At 38.1% G+C, this 18,236-nt stretch overlaps 1 protein-coding gene across 4 annotated transcripts in view; it reads right to left on the reverse strand.

Moving 5' to 3' along the window:
• GALNTL6 (polypeptide N-acetylgalactosaminyltransferase like 6) overlaps nucleotides 1-18,236 on the reverse strand; it is a 627,170-nt gene that overhangs the window by 133,447 nt on the left and 475,487 nt on the right. For all 4 annotated transcript variants that reach the window (XR_006104265.1, XM_042470421.1, XM_042470420.1 and 1 more), the window contains exons 6-7: nucleotides 10,048-10,233; nucleotides 5,215-5,398 (exon numbers count right to left, since the gene is read on the reverse strand). Coding sequence is in view for 3 of the 4 variants with exons in the window: in XM_042470421.1 (XP_042326355.1) it covers nucleotides 5,215-5,398; nucleotides 10,048-10,233 (370 nt within the window). In the remaining variant the exon portion in view is untranslated. The remainder of the gene's footprint in view (nucleotides 1-5,214; nucleotides 5,399-10,047; nucleotides 10,234-18,236) is intronic.

Below are 18,236 nucleotides of genomic sequence, written 5' to 3' on the forward strand. Positions count from 1 at the left end.
CCTTCATCAAAAATAAATAAATAAATAAATAAATAAATAATAAAAAAAATAATCAAGGACCAAAGAATGCCAATAAAAAAATCAAAGCACAATTCTATATGCATCTACTCAGAAGTAAGTCAATTTGTCTATTCACATATGCATTTGCAATGTTTCATGTGCCTTTTCTTCTTAAAATACAAAATATCTATATTTGCTTCTTCATTCTCAAAGTAACAACAGATTACCTGTTGTTGCTTGAACCCTAGTTAAATTTTTAAATTTATTTTTAATATTTCTGTATTTAAAACATAGAAGTTAGACAGCTTCTATATTATTTCGGTACCCACACCCCCATGCTGTGCTCATCCCCAGCCTTCTCCTGGTCTTGATAATTTTTATCAAAAGTTAGGGACAATCCTTTGAAATTCCAGAATCCAAAACAGAGGAAACTTATTAACCAAAGGAGAATTCATCTAAAGGATGCAATCAAAGAAAACACCAAAGTGTGACATTAGCTCTGTGCTAGCTAATTACTTCCTCTATTTTATGTGACTAATAAAAACAGGATAATATACTTTGTTTGTATTAACAGGTTCTACCTATAGTCAGAGCTCATTATCAGCCAGGGTTCATGCTGTAGGAAGCAGCATGCAAGGTAGCACCCAGAACTCCCTTATGAAACGTCCATATCAAAAGTTGAACGCCTGTCTGAGTCAAGCAACACTCTTTTTTAACTGTGAGACTTGCAGCCATTTTAGGAGAGTTTTAAATTTATTCCTAGGTATCTCTGTGTGTGGATGTTCCATCAAATCATCATGAGCACATAGAAAAAGGATGATTAACCCACTCCAACTTTAAACTTGACAAAAGTCCTACTGGAACATCAACACTGTATGCAGCAACGGAGAAAAAGTTTCCATGGTTGCCAGTGGAAACGTATGTTACCAAGCTATCTTCAGCATGAGTGCATGCAATTTTTGTTGGAATCATGGCTTGGCAGGGAAGGGTTAAACTTCCCATTTCCACATACTACAATGCCACTGAAAATGCTGCACCTTCCTAAATCTAGGATTAAATATTACATAAGGATTATATAAGGATGTTATGGCTTCAAGCCATAGAATCCAAAAGAGAGTTTACACTTTCTGTTAAACTAATGAAATTGGAATTCGGCATGCAGAAAGGTCATGGAAGGTATTTGGGATTGGGCTGTCATTATCTTGATTGCACTCACACAAATTTGAAATAGGAACAAGATCTGCTACCACATCCCATCAATTTATCAAATTCATTATCCGGTTAACATCTTTCTGATAGTATCAGGTCTCTCCTGCCTCATATCTTTGCTTAGGCAGTTGCCCTTCCCTATTACTCATTATTAGGTAAAGATTACCTGACACTGAAGTATACAAGTGTCTGCTCCTATTCTGTTGTTACAATTCAGTATACCCCACTAATATTTAGCATTCTGTTCTAGATGGAGCATACTTTTCATATGTTAAGCTGCCTGAAGATGTGGACACAATGGACATTTACAGTACAGAACGAGAGAAGTTTGATAGCATTTGAACTGTGTTGGTTTCACCCTACAGGGATTTGTAGTTTGCTGGGGGTTTTAGACTTTTCAGCTTGAGAGCTCTACTCAACTCCCCTGAGCTACAGTTCTCCAGCAAAAAAAATCAGTGGGCTTTATGAAATTAAAAATCTCAGAACGTAACTTTTGAAGAAGACTAATTGGATAGGTTCAAGAAGTAATGAATGCTCCTTCTAGGAGGTGCCAGTGGCCCTGAAAGGGGCACTCCATGTTCATGCTTTAAAAAACACAATTTGAATCCATGTTCCCTAGCAGGGTGCTGTTGGAGGGTATGTTACTGCTGGTTTTAATTATGTTTGATCACTTCCATGTTATCTGTTAGAATTCTTTGAACAAATAAAGTAAACACATTGACAAATGACAAAAAGAGTGGATTGAGCAAGTGTTTATGTGTTTTATATGCATAAGGTTCCTATTGGTTTCCTTGGTTAAATATACAAAGGAAACAACTTGGAAAGTACATTAAAGCCTCCCTATTGCTTTTAAGTACCATAAACTTTAGAATATAGTCCATCTCACTTTACTTGAGGTTCCATTCAGCTCTATGACCTTTTAGAAACCAAATAAATATGCAACATTTTATATATGCCATCTTGGCGCTGTTTACAGGCCATGCAATTGTGTGTGCCCAATTTTATGGGACCAGGTAGGCTTACCTGAATACAGTGGTGCCTCGGGATACGAAATGATCGGGTTACGAAATTTCCGGGATACGAAAAAGTTGGATTGGCAAAAACTGTTTCGGGTTACGAAATATTTTTCGGGTTACGAAATTCATTTCGGCGCGAAATTCAAATGCTGCAAAGTGCAGCTATAGGCTTTCCAGTGCTAATGGAAAAGTGTTTTGGGTTACGAAAGGAATGGCGGAACGAATTAATTTCGTAACCCGAGGCACCACTGTACTTGAATGCATTTAAAATGAGATGTGCCTGAAGAGGCACTAATTGTTCTTTGTTTCTTTAAAAATAACAGAATGAACAGATTGTTATCATCATCTTAAGTTTCATTTTTCTCTCCTTTGTCAGTTTTGTACTATCAAACTTTAGGAAACGAGTGGAAATTTGAAAAACAGAAATCTCGTCCATATTATTTTCTGTGACACACACACACACACACACACACACGAGCAGACACAGACTGCTGGATAATTCCAACCCAACAAACAAATCATTTGTGCTTGAGGCAAATCCATTGAATGGGAAAGTGCAGGGTTTTAAGACTGGAGGTGAAATTCTCTTGATGTTCTCAAAATGCCATAGTATGAAGGGTCAATAACAAATTACAAAATATTGAAAAATGATTTTCCATATCCTTAAGCAATCAGACTAATGATCAGACCAATGGTAGGGAACCTGAGGGTGAATCAAGCTTTCATTAAATCCCAATCCAGCTCAGAAGCCTACTCTATGTTACCAGACATTGGAGGTTTTTCCAGCTTTTGTACAGGATTTTTCCTATATTAAATGGTTGAAGTATATCTCCTAATCCTTAGTTACTAAGAGATTTTTGTTAAAATATGCTTGCATTTGTATAAACCCACCCATTTGTCTTTAGCTCCATTCACTAATAGTACTTAACTCCCTCTCTTCCAATACTGAAACATGTCTGAAATTGAATTTAGTCCATGCTGTGAAACGGAATTTAGCTGAAAGGGTTCCTCTCTCCCAGTGGGGTAGACTGTTCTATTAAGACTTGGGAGTCCACATTCAAAATCTCATTCTGGAACCTCAACACTTCCCTGCCTGACAAGGTAATTCTGTCCCCATCCACTGACCACACAAAAATGCAGTGAGAGGATATTTCCTGGCTTTACCAGAATATAAAACTTTGGAAAAAGGCCTTTTAAAAGTCCAATCAGTTTGTTTTAAGGATATGGAAACTAGAATTAATTGCTAGTTAATATTGCAGATTGCTGCTGAGTAACAGTGGTATAGCAACCCAGGCTTACCTATCATGAACCCAACTTTATCTTGCACAGCTGTCTACCCACCAGCCTACCCAGAATAGTCAGCCCTCCATATCCACAGCTTTTAAAAAAAACATTGGATTCAACCATCCATGGCTTGAAAATAGTAAAAGAAAAAAAATACAAACAGCAAAGCTTGATTTGGCCATTTTATATAAGTGGGACCATTTTACTACACCATTGTATTTAATGGGATTTGAGCATCCAGGGATTTTGATATCCACAAGGGGTCCTAGAACTAAATCACAGTGGATACCAAGGGGCCACTGTCCCATATTTTATCTGTATATGCTGGCCTGGAATACATGCAGTGGGCTACAAATTTCCAGATTCCATACAGTCTCCTCTTTCTCAGGGTCAAACTAGATACAACAAGTACATATTTAGAAGCATTGCTCCACTGAGCAGTGAAAGATATCTGCTTACACATACCTTCTCTTACTTCTGAATTTTGCACTCCAGGGTGCTTTGTTTTGTGATCAGAAAGAAAACATCAAAACCATAATTTAGTTGGGGACTTTCATATTTGTAAGTGGACTACATCTATGGGAATTAGAATTGGGCAGTTCCATAATATTCATGACCACTACACAGGGGAGCCAACAAAGTGACTGATGTACATTGGGACTGATGTTTACTGGGAGAAAAGCACAATAGGACAGCAGCAATACACACACACACACACACACACACACACACACACACACACACACAGAGTCTAGGACGGGTGGCAACCATTACGTATATCTGAACTCCCATTGGTACATGAAAAGCAATAAGTACAATCATGTCTAACCATATCCCAGTAATAGTATATTGCATATAGGCGAGTCTATTAAAGTGTGGCTGTTTTAGTCCCACTTATGTAAACAGAACCAAGTCATTTTTGAATACTAGCACTTCCACTTAATTCTGTTGTGGCTTTAAAAGCTAAAATAATTCCAGTTCTTCTCCCTTGATGTCCTCTCTTCTCACTTTGTTGGCTGATGAGGATGAATTTCCCTTTTACATGACAGGCAGAAGTACAATAAAATAAAAATGGACTCAACTTTGGGGAGACTAGAGAGACAGTTACTGTGAATTATCTGATCCCTGCAATACCAGGAATAAAATGTTGTCTTATGTGAGATTATTCACAAGTCAGCTTGATACTGTTCAGCTTTATACCCCTGTGTTTAAATTATAGCAAGATGTATACAGTAGCAACACCATTGATCATACATTGGGCCTGGGCTAGCTGAAAGCCAACTCACTTCTGATTCATCTGTTGCATCAATCTCTAGCAAAGAAATAATAAACTAATGTGTCTTCAAAAGAGACTCTATGGAATAGTAAAGAGAGTCGGCACAGATGCTTTTGTTCTTCATTCTCTACCAATATTTTCCTTTAGCTAACTGCAAGGTGCATGAATCTATTACTGGCTGGATTCTCTTCTGCAAATAATACATACATACATACATACATACATACATACATACAGTAGTGGTACTCTACTGATCCATCACCCAGCTTTGGAGATCTTTCTGACTGCCCTATTTATTATGGTTTTTGTTATCATTTTTAATTTCAGGTTCATTTGCCCAGAAGATCCTAATCCAATTTCTGCAAGCACCCTTTTCCTAACTGCTGCCAGTGGTGTCTCATTGCAATGTTTGGTGTTGCTGCTACTTACTCAAAGGGGTCACTGGGATCAGTCCTCTGGAGCTCTGGAGGAATTGGTATTCTTTTGTAGTACATCTCCCAGTCAAAGGCTCCACGCATGGCATCCCCTGCTTGTGCCTCATACCCAAAGTGATTGTGGTCAATGACATCGATCATGGGACACACAATGGTTTTATGGTTTAACGCAATCTGGTCTGAAAGATGAAAGCAGAAAGCAAAACGACAAGTCTAGTCAAGCCATCTATCACATTATCACAAAATGAATCCCTCAGGCTAAGCACTTCCCCATGGCCTTAAAATCATTTCAGTTTTCAAATCTGCATCAGGCCTCTATCTGTAACAGGTTTAATGCATTCGGCCAGCGATTAGAAGCAATTATAGTTCTTCAAAGAGAGATACATCCCAGGGAGACCTGCACAAGTCAAGTCATCTATATCTCTGTCACTTAGCTGCTCTAAGTTGTCCCCAATCTGTCACCTAAGGAACCAGCTAGGAAGCAAAAAAAGAAATAGAAAACATGAACTCAAAATGTTTATTTTAGTTTCGGTGTGTACAGCAGCAACATACTGAGGAAAAATATTGCCTATTCATGTTCTTAAAATATAAATACTGTATACTTTGCTGTAATTTAGTTTCTACTCCGAGAACAGTTGAAGGCAGAGCATGGGAAGTGTGATTTGTGCATTTTACATATTTTATTGTCTTCTTTCCATATTAATTAATAGGTTCATTCACACCCCTATCTTCCTCTGGCTCTTCAAAATAAGATTTTAAAAATGTATGTCTGCTTTTCTCTCAAAATGCTCACTTACAGGTCTATGTTCTTTTAATTCATTTCTGATATGTAGTTTGAGTCTTTTCTCTTCTAAGAACTGCATGTCATAATTCAGGGTGGCATAAAATCTGGTAAATACCAACAGTACAATGCAAACATAAAGGAGAGCTGTGGATCAAAGGCCCTTCCACACAATGCAATTATAGCACTTTGCTTTTATTTTAACTGCCATGGCCAACATCCTATGTAATTCTGGGATTTGCAGTGTATGAGCCGTAGTTGAAGGCAAATATAAAGATACCTTATCAGTCCAGACTATGCCCCTGCGGCTCTGAGGAGGTTGAGTCAATTGGACATGTTCTTTTTCGTTGCCCCCTTTATATAGAATCTCGTGCCATATATATATTCCCTCTTTTACAACACCTACCTGGCAGAAAAGAGCAATTTTATGTACATTATCTTCTTTCAGACCACAAGGAACTGGTAACTATAAAAGTTGCCAAGTTCTTTGTGGCTGCAATTATCTGCCATAAAAACTTTTTAAAACAGATGAAGTAAGAAAGCTTAAAGTTTGGCCATAAAGCCATCATCTTGCTGTTTTTATATATTCTATCTTTATACCATTTTATATAAAATGTCACAGATATGGCATTGATAAAGTTTGTTGATAACTGTATAACTATGCCAATGTTTTAATTTCCCCCCCTAAATCTTGAAAAGGTTTTGTGAAATGAGGATGTGGTATCTGACTGTTGACTGTGCCAATGTTTTATAATACTTAACTATGCCAATGACTTATAATAATGTATTAATTTTGTGATGCCATGGGGGATGGGATGGTGGGCATTCTCCCCTCCTACTTGGATATATAGAAGATATAGATCTTCGTTCGGAGTAGAATGTAGATATATTTGTGCTATGACAGTACACCTGATGTTTCATGTTTTGTATGTTTGCCATATTTGGTGCTGGCCATGTGCCGTAATAAGTTCGTTCGTTCGTTCGTTCGTTCGTTCGTTCGTTCGTTCGTTCATTCGTTCATTCATTCAGTATATGGATCAATGATTAGAATGCTTAACCAGTGAGCTGTAGTGCTTCACCAAACTACAAACTACAATATTCCTTAGATGCAACCATGGAGCATTATAATTAAGGAGTAGCAGAGACTGCCCCCTCCCTTTTTTCTTAAATGGACCCAGGATTGATCTGTTTATTAACTGTGGAATTTTTGGTGCATGGTAAGACTACAAATTAGGAGTGCAAGTCTTACTTGGAAATAAGTCTGGTTGAACATAGTGGGATTTCTGGGTAGGTAGGAAAACATTGCACTCTAAAACAAAATCAACATGAGAATGAAACAAATACTGCTGAGTTACTCTGTGGGCACGAGCCATTCCTGTTAGAAGGAGGTGCCTAGCATTGATAACATGGCTGAGCACCTCGTTCTGACCTCAGAGCAATGTGCACCGAAAGCAGTGGTGCTGGTCAGCTTGTAGGGAGCACTTGATTATCTGAAAACATGCAGCAGGTAATGAACGGATTGGGGGAATATGGGACCCAAATACTCTGGGAGCAGCCTGGAGTATTCTGGCAAATGTAGACAAGTCCCATGTTTAAGTTGTAGTTTTCCTGCACAGGCAAGTATTCAACTAGGTGACTTTACTGAACCCTTCCAACTCTACAGTGCTATGGTTTGACTGTGGTTAGGGGTAGCAATTTATTTATTTGTATTTATTATTTATCTGAAGGATTAATATCCCACCTTTTCCCCACAATGGGATTCATGCCAGGTTACAATGATTTGGATATGTTTGGATTTAGTCCCTAGGTTTGTTCTGTGCAATGTGCAATATAGCTCTTTAAGTCCAATACCAATTGTTATTGGCATCAAATACAAGACAAAAATGCAAAGGCAGTTTCAAACATACATTTGCATTCTAATAATTCTTGCAGTGATATGTAAAGTCCATTCTTTATAAAGATAAGTAGTACAAGCCCATTATATAATCCTTAACTGATGAAACTGCAATTGTACTATGCCTTAGGAGTTTATCACATGGGAGGAAAGTGTCCAAATCCTGTGGATAAGTGGGGTTTAAATCCATGAAGAGCGGGATTGTTTTCAGATGACGTCATGCAACTTTGGCCTTAACCCATGCAAAAAGCAGCAAAACCACTTAGCTTTTTAACTTCAGAAAAATCCTGAAGTTAAAAAGTGGTGCACTTTTGTTGCTTTTTGCACGGGGTAATGTCAGGTTAATGCCAAAGTGCCCCAATATGGCTGAAAACAATCTCACTTTTGCAGGATATTCACAGGATTTAAAGCCCATTTATCCATCAGATTTGGGTGCTTTTTCTCCCATGTGATAAACTCCTCAAGAGCTCTATGAAGGGAAAAAAATTAGGGATGTGATTGAATAGGTTATGAACATTTGTATACATTTTTTCTTTACCTTGCAACTCACACTAGTTTTATATATGTATTTGCCAGCATTGAACTGAAATTAGTCATGAACACAGGGAAAAGGAGTATGCAAAGGGATTTTGTAGCACCTTTGAGACTAACTGATCAAAAGTAACATAAGCTTTTGTAGACTTCCTTAGAGGCATGAATTGGTGGCCCATAAGGACTTTTATAATCAAATTGTATGAAGAGCCATAGAAATGCAAAATTGTGGGTATGGTTCAGTTTTAATGGTTATTGAGAGACAAGGCCATGATGAAACATATTGCCTAAGGCCAGGGTGAGTGGATAATCATAGGAACCATATGGATATGTTTAGCCTAGAGAAGAGAAGGTTAAGAGGTGATATGATAGCCCTGTTTAAATATTTGAAGGTGTGTCATACTGAAGATGGAGCAAATTTGTTTTCTGCAGTTCTAGAGAATAGGACCCAGAGCAATGGATTCAAACCTCAGGAAAAGAGATTCTACCTCAGCATTAAGAATTTCCTGACATTGAGAGCTGTTTGACACTGGAACACGCTCCCCTGGATAGTTCTGGAGTCTCCTTCTTTGGAGGTTTATAAACAGAGGCTGGATGGCCATCTGTCGAGAGTACTTTGATTGTGTAGTCCTGCATGGCAGGGGGTTGGACGGGATGGCCCTTGAGGTTTCTTCCAACTCTATGATTCTATGATTGGTGGAGTGGATTTTGGAATGTAGTGTGTGCAGGCTGGGAACCAGACAGGAGATGTGAAGAACTGGCCAACAGCATCTTCATGCAGGAGAAAATCTTATTATTGCCAAGTTGGAAACACTTGATAGAACGTCCTAAATATGCTATTGTGAATCCACTCCAATTCCTGTGCTCTATTTGCCACCAACAATAGCTACTAAAATCACTAAAATGCAGGGGACCCTGCCCCCCTACAAATCCCTGAATCTGAAACATGTCATAATGCTTTCAGCTTTCCCAGAGCTGCAGTTAGAATTAAATCACTGAAACAAAATCAACATATTATAATAATTTTGAATTTTGTTCTGGGCTAATATATCAGAATCATCCAACTGTGCACTGATGCCTTCCTGATTTTATTGTGCTGTGTTTATCCTGTGCCTTACAGTTTGGCTGGTGGGCTAGTAACTCAAGTAAATTACATTGGAAAATATTTATATTTTCAAAGTTTCTCTTAAAGATAAAAATAAATTATACTAGAAGTAGCACAATACAAGACAAAATGTGCTAAAGTATTTCATTTCTCCCAAACATTGTTTGAAGATGCACTACAGGATCTCTCAAGCTACTTATGCTGAATTTGACCAAAGTGGCAAACAGTTCAGTATTTCTCAGGCATTAAGTCCTAGTGAATTACTTTCTGTAATTATGCTTAACATTACAGTCTAGGAAGCTTCACTTACAGGTGCACAGTTCAAGGGTATACAGGTGAGTTTTAAATGCAGTTGTATAGCTCAGCTGCATAGGTAAGTAAAAAAGAAAGACATAATTCTATTTGCAAGTTTTCCTGGATCAAATATCCGGAAGCTACATTTTTCACTGTAAATGAATTTGTGAGAGCATATTGTATGTGTGTCATCCTGACAATTCTATGACTCTGTGTTACTTACTAAGTAGTGGAGGCAGCCAATTCACGTTGACTTCACAATGGGAATCCAGGAAGGTCAAGACTTCGCCTTTAGCTATTGAGGCTCCAAGGAGTCTGGTGCGAATGAGCCCTTCTCGCTTCTTGGTTCGCACAATTCTCACTTTGACAAAACGGGCCATATATTCCTCCAGCTTCTCTTTCAAGTGTTCTGCAAAGACATATAAGGGAATATGGGGATATAAGGGCTAACCTGAGAACAGACAAGGCTATAATCACATATAGTCCACTGCATAACCTTCAAAACAGTCTACTTTATTCACAGTCCTTCATAATCTGCCCACCCATTCCCGAGATGTTTCATAAATTGCAAATGTTCTTTGTCTAAGCACACAAAGGAAGCCACTGGCATTTTAGACCTTTTTGTGGCACATTTGTTATTGGCAAACTTCCATCCGCCATAGAATCACAGCCAAAATTACTGCAGGATGTTCATCGACCCAGTTGCCAGCCAGATGAATATTCTGACATATGGTTTTGTAAAGGATGCCCTTTGCAAGCAGGCTTCCCAGTTACATTAATGATGCAAAAAGACACATGTTTTTATTTTATTTTATTTTTTTGAAAAAACAGTGAACTGTGAAGTCAGCATAACTGAAGGGCTTTAAAATGGGCAGAGGGGGGGGGGGGGGAATCAGCTTTAGTGCAACTTCAGCAACTGGATACTAGTTTGCAACAAATGAACAGTTGCTAAGGCTTTGCTAATAAAAGGAAGTTGTATTTATATTTTCTTATTCGATCTGTATGTGTTTGCCTCAGAAGAGAGTGCCTTTGAGAGGATTCCTTCCATTGTAATAAAAACAAAATTCTCTCACTGCCTCCAGTTCTGCCTTTTGCTAAAATAACTTCACTGGGCGCATTGGCAGCAAGAAAAATATCATACTGCCTTTGATGAAGCACTTTGCCTGATCAAACCTATCCTTTCCCTCAGTATGTACAAAAATCCTCAAGTATTCTCAGTCACTAAGAGTCAGACTACCCCTGAAACCAACTGCATGAATACAATTTACATGCCCATTTTGAAAGTCATGTAAACAGGAGAATGGAGGATGTGAAAAGGGAATTTTAACTTGTCCTGCCTTGATTCAAATAAAACTCACTCTTCTTGCAACTCTTTATTTGTATTTTAAAGAACTCTACCATTGGTCCCAAAGTAGACTTCCCCTGACAAACAGGAGTTTCAGAGGAGTAGTCAGAAGCATGGCAGAGAGAAAAACAATTTCAAACATCTGCAGCTTGAAAATATTAAAACTAACAAACAACCCAATAGCAACCCTTGATTTTGCCATTTTACATAAGAGGTACCAATTTACTATACCATTATATATAACGGGGCTTGAACATCCATGGATCTTTAGTTATCCAGGGAGGGTCCTGGAATCAGACTCCACTGTATGTAGCATTTGAGCAACATGAATATACTTTCAGTTAGTCAGTTATAAACCTGTATAATTCACTGCCTCCTTGCACTTTTCTATTTTCCTCCTCACATGAGGAGTTAATTTCTGAACCTAAAAGTCTCTAGTATGCATGGAACCTGTCCACAAGATCCAGAATTTTGTCTCCACTTTTCCCTCTTACGTGGTCTTTGGAACTCCTGGAGAAGGTCAATTTCTCACAATCTTGTGAATGATATATAAAAACTTTGTTCACGTATTTTATTCAGGTTTTTTTGTGTGTTTTGGGGGCTATGTGGTTGTGTTCTGGAAGAGTTTATGCTGGTTGTTTTGCCAGCATCTGTGACTGGCATCTTCAGAGAATGCTGGCATGGAACTGAGTAGTGTATATATACTGGTGGCCCTTGGTTGAGAGGAAGTGATTTACATGTTAATCTCTGTGTTGGTCTATACTGAATGGCAAGGCCTCAGGTTGTCCATTTAATTAGTGATCCATTGTCTGCTGGGAAAACCTCTGGCCCTGGGCGATTTTCATTTGCATTGTCTGGGTTTTGATTTTGGTGTTTTTCAGGACTGGTAGTCAAACTTTGTTTACTTTCAGGGTTTCTTCTTTCCTGTTGAAGTTGTCTAAGTGTTTATGGATTTCAATGGCTTTCCTGTGCATTCTGACTTACATAGGGACCACCAAACTCAGTGTTCAAACATGAATCAAAAAACACAAGAAACACTGCAGACTGGGTCAGCCTGAAAAATCAGCAGTAGCAGAACACGTTATAAACCATCCAGAGCATAAAAGGCTACCAGTCCTGAAAAACACCAAAATCAAGACCTAGCCCATGCAAATGAAAACTATCCAGGGGAGTAAATTATAGTATTTACTGCCAGGAAAGAGGAGGAAAAGAGGAGCTGGTGGGACAGTCTGCCTTAGACCTGAAAATAACTTGATGAGTTTGGATGCTACACATCATGACTAATGGTGGATTGGAGAGGTATGTGTTTTTGCTTCACTCCAACCACTAAAATGTCCTAGGAGGCCCCATCACTTCTTCAAATGTGTTGTGAATTGTAGTTTGATGTGCATCTTTTTGGTTAGAGATGTGACATCCCTCTGTTTAACATACATCTCACAGATTTACAACTGCCAAATTTTTCTGGGCAGAAGAAATGACTATTCAACCAGTTTGTCCATCTTGTTTAGTGATTGCATAAAAATGCTCATAACCATCATCATGAGGCATACATCCTAAACTGGCAAATGTTAGTGTTACAATAAAGCTTCACCCTCCATGTCAAGAGGGAGAAATGTGATAGCTGCACAAATTTTCTGTAGAAATGATATTTTTATGTGGAAAAGAGAAAGCCAGCTGAAATGAAATGGCCACTAAATCTTTGGAAGATAACACACCCAGACTATTATCAGTGGAATCCATTCAGGAAAGCTTGCCATGACAATATAATATTCAGCTAGGATGGTTTCATTTATATGCTAGGTTACTGCATAAATTTCACTTCAGGCTGCTGAGCAGGGTGGGGGCAGAATAGGCAGTATTTAATCACCCTCCCCTTTCAATAAATGGTGCACCCTGAAAAACAAGATGAATTCAGAGCCCTTGTCAATGAAAAACAGAGAAATGGTTCTTAATTTTAATTTTAAAATAAAATATCTCATTCTTTTCTTCACATTGTATATTAAATAAGGTAATAAATCATGTGGCTGATACATGCCAGGCATCTGCCAGGGTATGGGTTGGCAAGGAAAGCGACAAATAAAGAGTTATGCAGGAGCAGGAGTTTTATAGGTTGTCACTGGTATGACAAGCAATGATAAAGGGCAGCATTATGGCTCCTCCACTGATTGTCTATAAACAAATTTCCCACTGTAATTTTTGTATGTGGCCCTCTTTATCTTCATTTAAAGCTGGCAGGAATTTACAGAAAAATAGCAAAGAGGCAGAGGTTATTCCCTCCCCTAATAATTAAGTAAGTGGCCCAATTAGACTCCTCAGTCACTTTATTCAGCCATTCTAGATGCACTTAAATCAAGACTGTCAACCTTCTTGCTCATGTTATTTTGGAGTTGCCAGTTTGTCACCAGTGGCAGGTAGTCATATGTCCACTGACCAGGTGCAAGGAAAGACAAATGCAGCATGAAGGGATATCAAGAGTGGCACAAGCTGAATGTTTGACTGTCTTGCAGGGTTTACAGTTACAGGGTATATTTACACTGTTGAAATAATGCAGTTGTAGCTCCAGCTTTTGCAATTTATAGTTTTACAAGTGTGTAGTCTTCACTGCCAAAAAGTGCTGGTGCCCCACAAAACTACAAATCTCAGAATTCTGTAGGATGGCATCGTAGTAGGTGGTGTCAAGCTGCATTGTTTCCACAGTGTAGATGCACCCATAGAAGCCATGATAAGAAAACTAATTGCAGTCTTCTTTAAAGTGTTTCCTCCTCCAAACAATGTGTTCTAATGGGTGGACAGGTGAACAGATCTTATAATACCAAGAAAGGTTACATCAAGATTTGACAGACAATACCAAGCATTACTTAGCTGTGACCTTCCAAACAAACAAATGAGGTTTCCAGGTTGAAAACAATGGGGCTAAACAGACAGGCAAAAAGAGGTGCTTTCCGGCTGACTCGAAGGTGTGGCATTTAGATGACACATGCCTTGAAGCCAGCAGGAAAGTGCCCTGTGCCTTATGCAGAGAAAAGCTGTTTCAAAAAGAAGCAGTTTTCTTCTGCTTCTTCCTGGCTTGAAGTCATATCATGTGGTCATGACATGAGCACTCCAGCTGCCTTGGGAGCTGGCGGTGTGGTTGGTAGGGTTTCAATGTGGCTTCAGAAAAGGCAGCTTCAAGCCACTTTTTCCTGCCTATCTGTTTCACCCCAATGTCAACTTTTTTGCAGTCCAGATGTGCAAGCAAAGCAGTAGCAATAAGAGTTAACATATAAGATTGCACTGAGGATGGTGAAACTGCAGTTGTTGAGATCAGGGTAACCAGATGCTAAGGCTAAATCCATCATAAGGATAGCAGTTAAAAACAAAATGCTAATAGAGGACCTTCATTTTTTACCCACTTGTGCAACCAACAGCACACTTCTTTTGTGGTTCATTGGCATGCTATCACTTGTGCAGTTGCTTCTACAACTAGACATAAAACTAACCACTGAACTAGAAATTGTATTGAAGTCTCCTCTTGTACATAATTTGGAATAGGGATTATCTTGTTTCTGACACATAAAGAATGAAGGGTTTTCCCCCTTCTTGCTGGGCAAGCTGTCAAGAATTTTGTACGTTTTTAAAGAGAATGTTTGCATTTGTGGTTCTTTTTTTATTGTTGCTGTTGCAAAGGGTGTAAGCAATTTACACACAAACTATGGTTGATCTTTTCTTATTCTGTAGACTTTTGAAAAGCAGAAAACATTGGATGGGTTGTTTTTATCTTTTTGATCACTCAGCCTGTCCTTCTGTGCTTGCTGTGAGTATATGTGCTTTATTTCACAAAGGAGAATGAGACTTGCCTTGCATATGGGCTTGTTCCCTAAATTACAAAGACCTTGACTGGGGAGGAAAAACGCCCTCATCATCACAGGAGACTAAAATAAAAACCGAAAACTAAAAACCTTGGAGCCACAAGTCTCCCTGGAGGTGAAAAATCTTGCAACAGTTATTGATTTCTCAACATGAAAGAGAAATCTGTCTAATATTTCTTATATCCCTTCTCTGGAACTATTACTCTGTGGGCACAGCATCATTTGTGTCCTTAAAATGAGGCCACTGGACACCAGGCTTTGTTTATTTTAGTATTCTGCTGTGAAACAAAAGTCATAATGTTCAATGACAGACAGGAAATGTAGAAGAAATATTAAAGCTTAATTAAATACTTTAAAATTATAGTAAAGCAATGGTGACCAGTGGCTTCTGTATCTAAGGTCTGATGGACAGCTTTCAGCACCTTGGATAAATCTATTAAAGTATGAAATAAAACCCAGAGCAGATTCCCTGCATCCCTGACCTAAAACTGTTATCCAAAGAAAGGTGGGGGATTGGGGAGGGGGGCGTTTCAAATCAAATGTCTTCTTCAGTATTCCTATAACATTCTATTCCGGATTATAGTTCATGAGGATATGATTCCAATAAGCTATTCCATGCTTCTAGATATGTGAAATTAACACACATTAGCAGAAATATATACAATTAACACAAAGCAAAATCACAAAATATAACATTCCTTGTACACATACCTTATTTAGCCATATTTTAGGTCATCTTTAGCTTACAAGTAAAAAACCCATGATTACAGGGTAGTAGTGACTGGTAGTCCTGATATACACTTACTGCTAAATATCCTGCAGGTACCTGATTCATACATTAGACTTCTTAAAGGAACATGAATATATAGTGAAAAGAACATAAAATCTATGAAAATATAAAATCTGAAGTATTTGTAGGGCTCATCTAAAGTATTTCTATGGCCCATCTCAAAGAGATAGCCAGGTTAGTCTGGCTCGAGCATACGTGAAATTCCCCTTATGTGGCGGGATGAGTCCGGAACAGATCCCCTATGTAAGGGAAGGGACCACTGTATATGTAAGTACATTTAGGCCATGCGTAGGCTATTGTAATTTAAAAGTATAATTTTAATTTTGCAGGTTCTTTATGTCACAATGATTACCATTATATTCAGCGATATATGGGAATTATGATTTATGAGTAACAGTACTTTTTTTTAACTAAGGATTCTGTATGGTTTGGTATGTGAGGAGATCAATTGTTTGGTGGAGGGGGTGACATCATGAGTTACCACACCGGGTGACACAAACCCTAGTGCCACCATTGCTTGCCAGGTTCCTAATGATTTTGATCCATAATAATAATAATATAATAATAATAAGGGCAGAAAGTTTTTCCATGAGACAGATAAAACCATCTCCATCACTTTATAAATCACAGAAGGTTCCCTTATCCACCTTCATAAATTACAGACTTTCTTCAGAAAGAAGATAAATAACTATCCTATTTATTTAAAAGCTTTCCACAAATTTTATTTCAAGGAAAAGAGAAATGTTGAGAAGGTAGCTTAACTCCTGACTGAATCAAACAACTGTTAAGAGTCTGGAAGCATATTGCAATAAAAGAGTTTAAAATACAAAATCCACATCTAAGTGAAAATGCTCTGGAGTTCCTGACAGAAGATGAAAGCTATGAGTCAGGTCCACAGAAGAATATCTGTCACAATAGATTTTGCATTCTGATTTATGTGTGCATTTAGTTAGGATCTTTTAAAAATCATTGTGATTTATGCATCTTTGTATTTAAAGATATATATTTTTAAAAAGTTCTCAGGGTGGCTAATACAAATATTAAAACATGTTTTAAAAATCTAAAACATGATAAGAATAAAACATAGAAGATTTCCTATGGGAAGGGGGTATTCTGATGCAATCATGACAACATATTACCATTTATCAATTGGTTCTTCTACAACATCCAACAGACTTTGGAAATATATGTTGTTGATCACAACTCGCACAGACCATACTGGCTGTGAGATTCTGAAGGAATCTCTAAGAATACATTTTGGCAAGTTCTGTCTTTGATTAGGAAGCAGTGGCTGTGGGCTGTGTCCACTGATTCTCCTCTGTAACGATTCCTTTGTCACCTTGCCATTCATATAAATCAGCTTATACCTGTTTGTTTGTTTGTTTGTTTGTCAATCATATATTACATACATATAAATATCAATAAATTGAATACATTTATTTAATAAATTAAAATAAATAGAAAGAATTGTAATTAAAGGCTGGATATATTTGTTTATTATGTCAACAGGGTTCCTGAAATTATATACAGTAAAAACAACAACAGATAAAACCAGTAAAACACTTAAAAAAAAGAATAAAGAGCTTTCGAAATTTTTTCTACAAGTATGCAAACCTAAAACATTCACACAAGCCATGCTGATTTTAAGGACCAAAGGCTGTACTAAACATTACAGTCTTGGCTGCCTGTTGAAAGCTCAAGAGAAATGGAGTCAGGCTGACTTTCCTTGCGAGTTCCACTGGCAAGGTGCTGCTACAGAAAAAGTTATATCACATGTATTCCAAAGCCTAGCCTCTTGACATTTTGGGATACACAACAGAGCCTCTGCTGATTATTTCATATTTTGGGCAGGCTCATATGCAAGGAAGCAAACTTTCAGACATCCTGACCCCAATCTGTTCAAGGTTTTGTAAGTCCAAATCGGCACTTGCTTTGACCTGAGTTTAGAAGTAGACTGGATGCCAGCATAGCGGGATGATTCTTAATCTTTGGTCCTTCAGATGTTTTGAACTTGAGCTCCCAGAAGCCCTTGGCATTGGCCACACTGAGCAAACATCCTGGGAGTTGAAGTTCAAATCATCTCAAGGACCAAAGTTTGAGAATCACTGCATTAAACCACATATCTGACAATAGCCTGGCTGCTACATTTTGCACAAGCTGAAGCTTCCAACCATTTTTTGAGGGCTTCCCCATGTAGAGTGCATTGCAATAGTCTAATTATGAAAAGCTAAGCTTCTGGCTTATACCAGCAACATTCACAAAGTGATTTGATAACTGGATGTATGGATGGAATAGTGCAAAAGAAAGGGGGGGGAGATGGTTTAAAGAAAGGGTGAGCATACTCTAATATTATGGAATGATTGTGCAAATCCAGGTCATAATCAGCCTAATAATGTTGAACTTTCTTTTATTTATTTTTTTGAACAATC

This window comes from Sceloporus undulatus, chromosome 5 (genome assembly GCF_019175285.1).
Source record: "Sceloporus undulatus isolate JIND9_A2432 ecotype Alabama chromosome 5, SceUnd_v1.1, whole genome shotgun sequence".
Classification (NCBI taxonomy): domain Eukaryota; kingdom Metazoa; phylum Chordata; class Lepidosauria; order Squamata; family Phrynosomatidae; genus Sceloporus; species Sceloporus undulatus.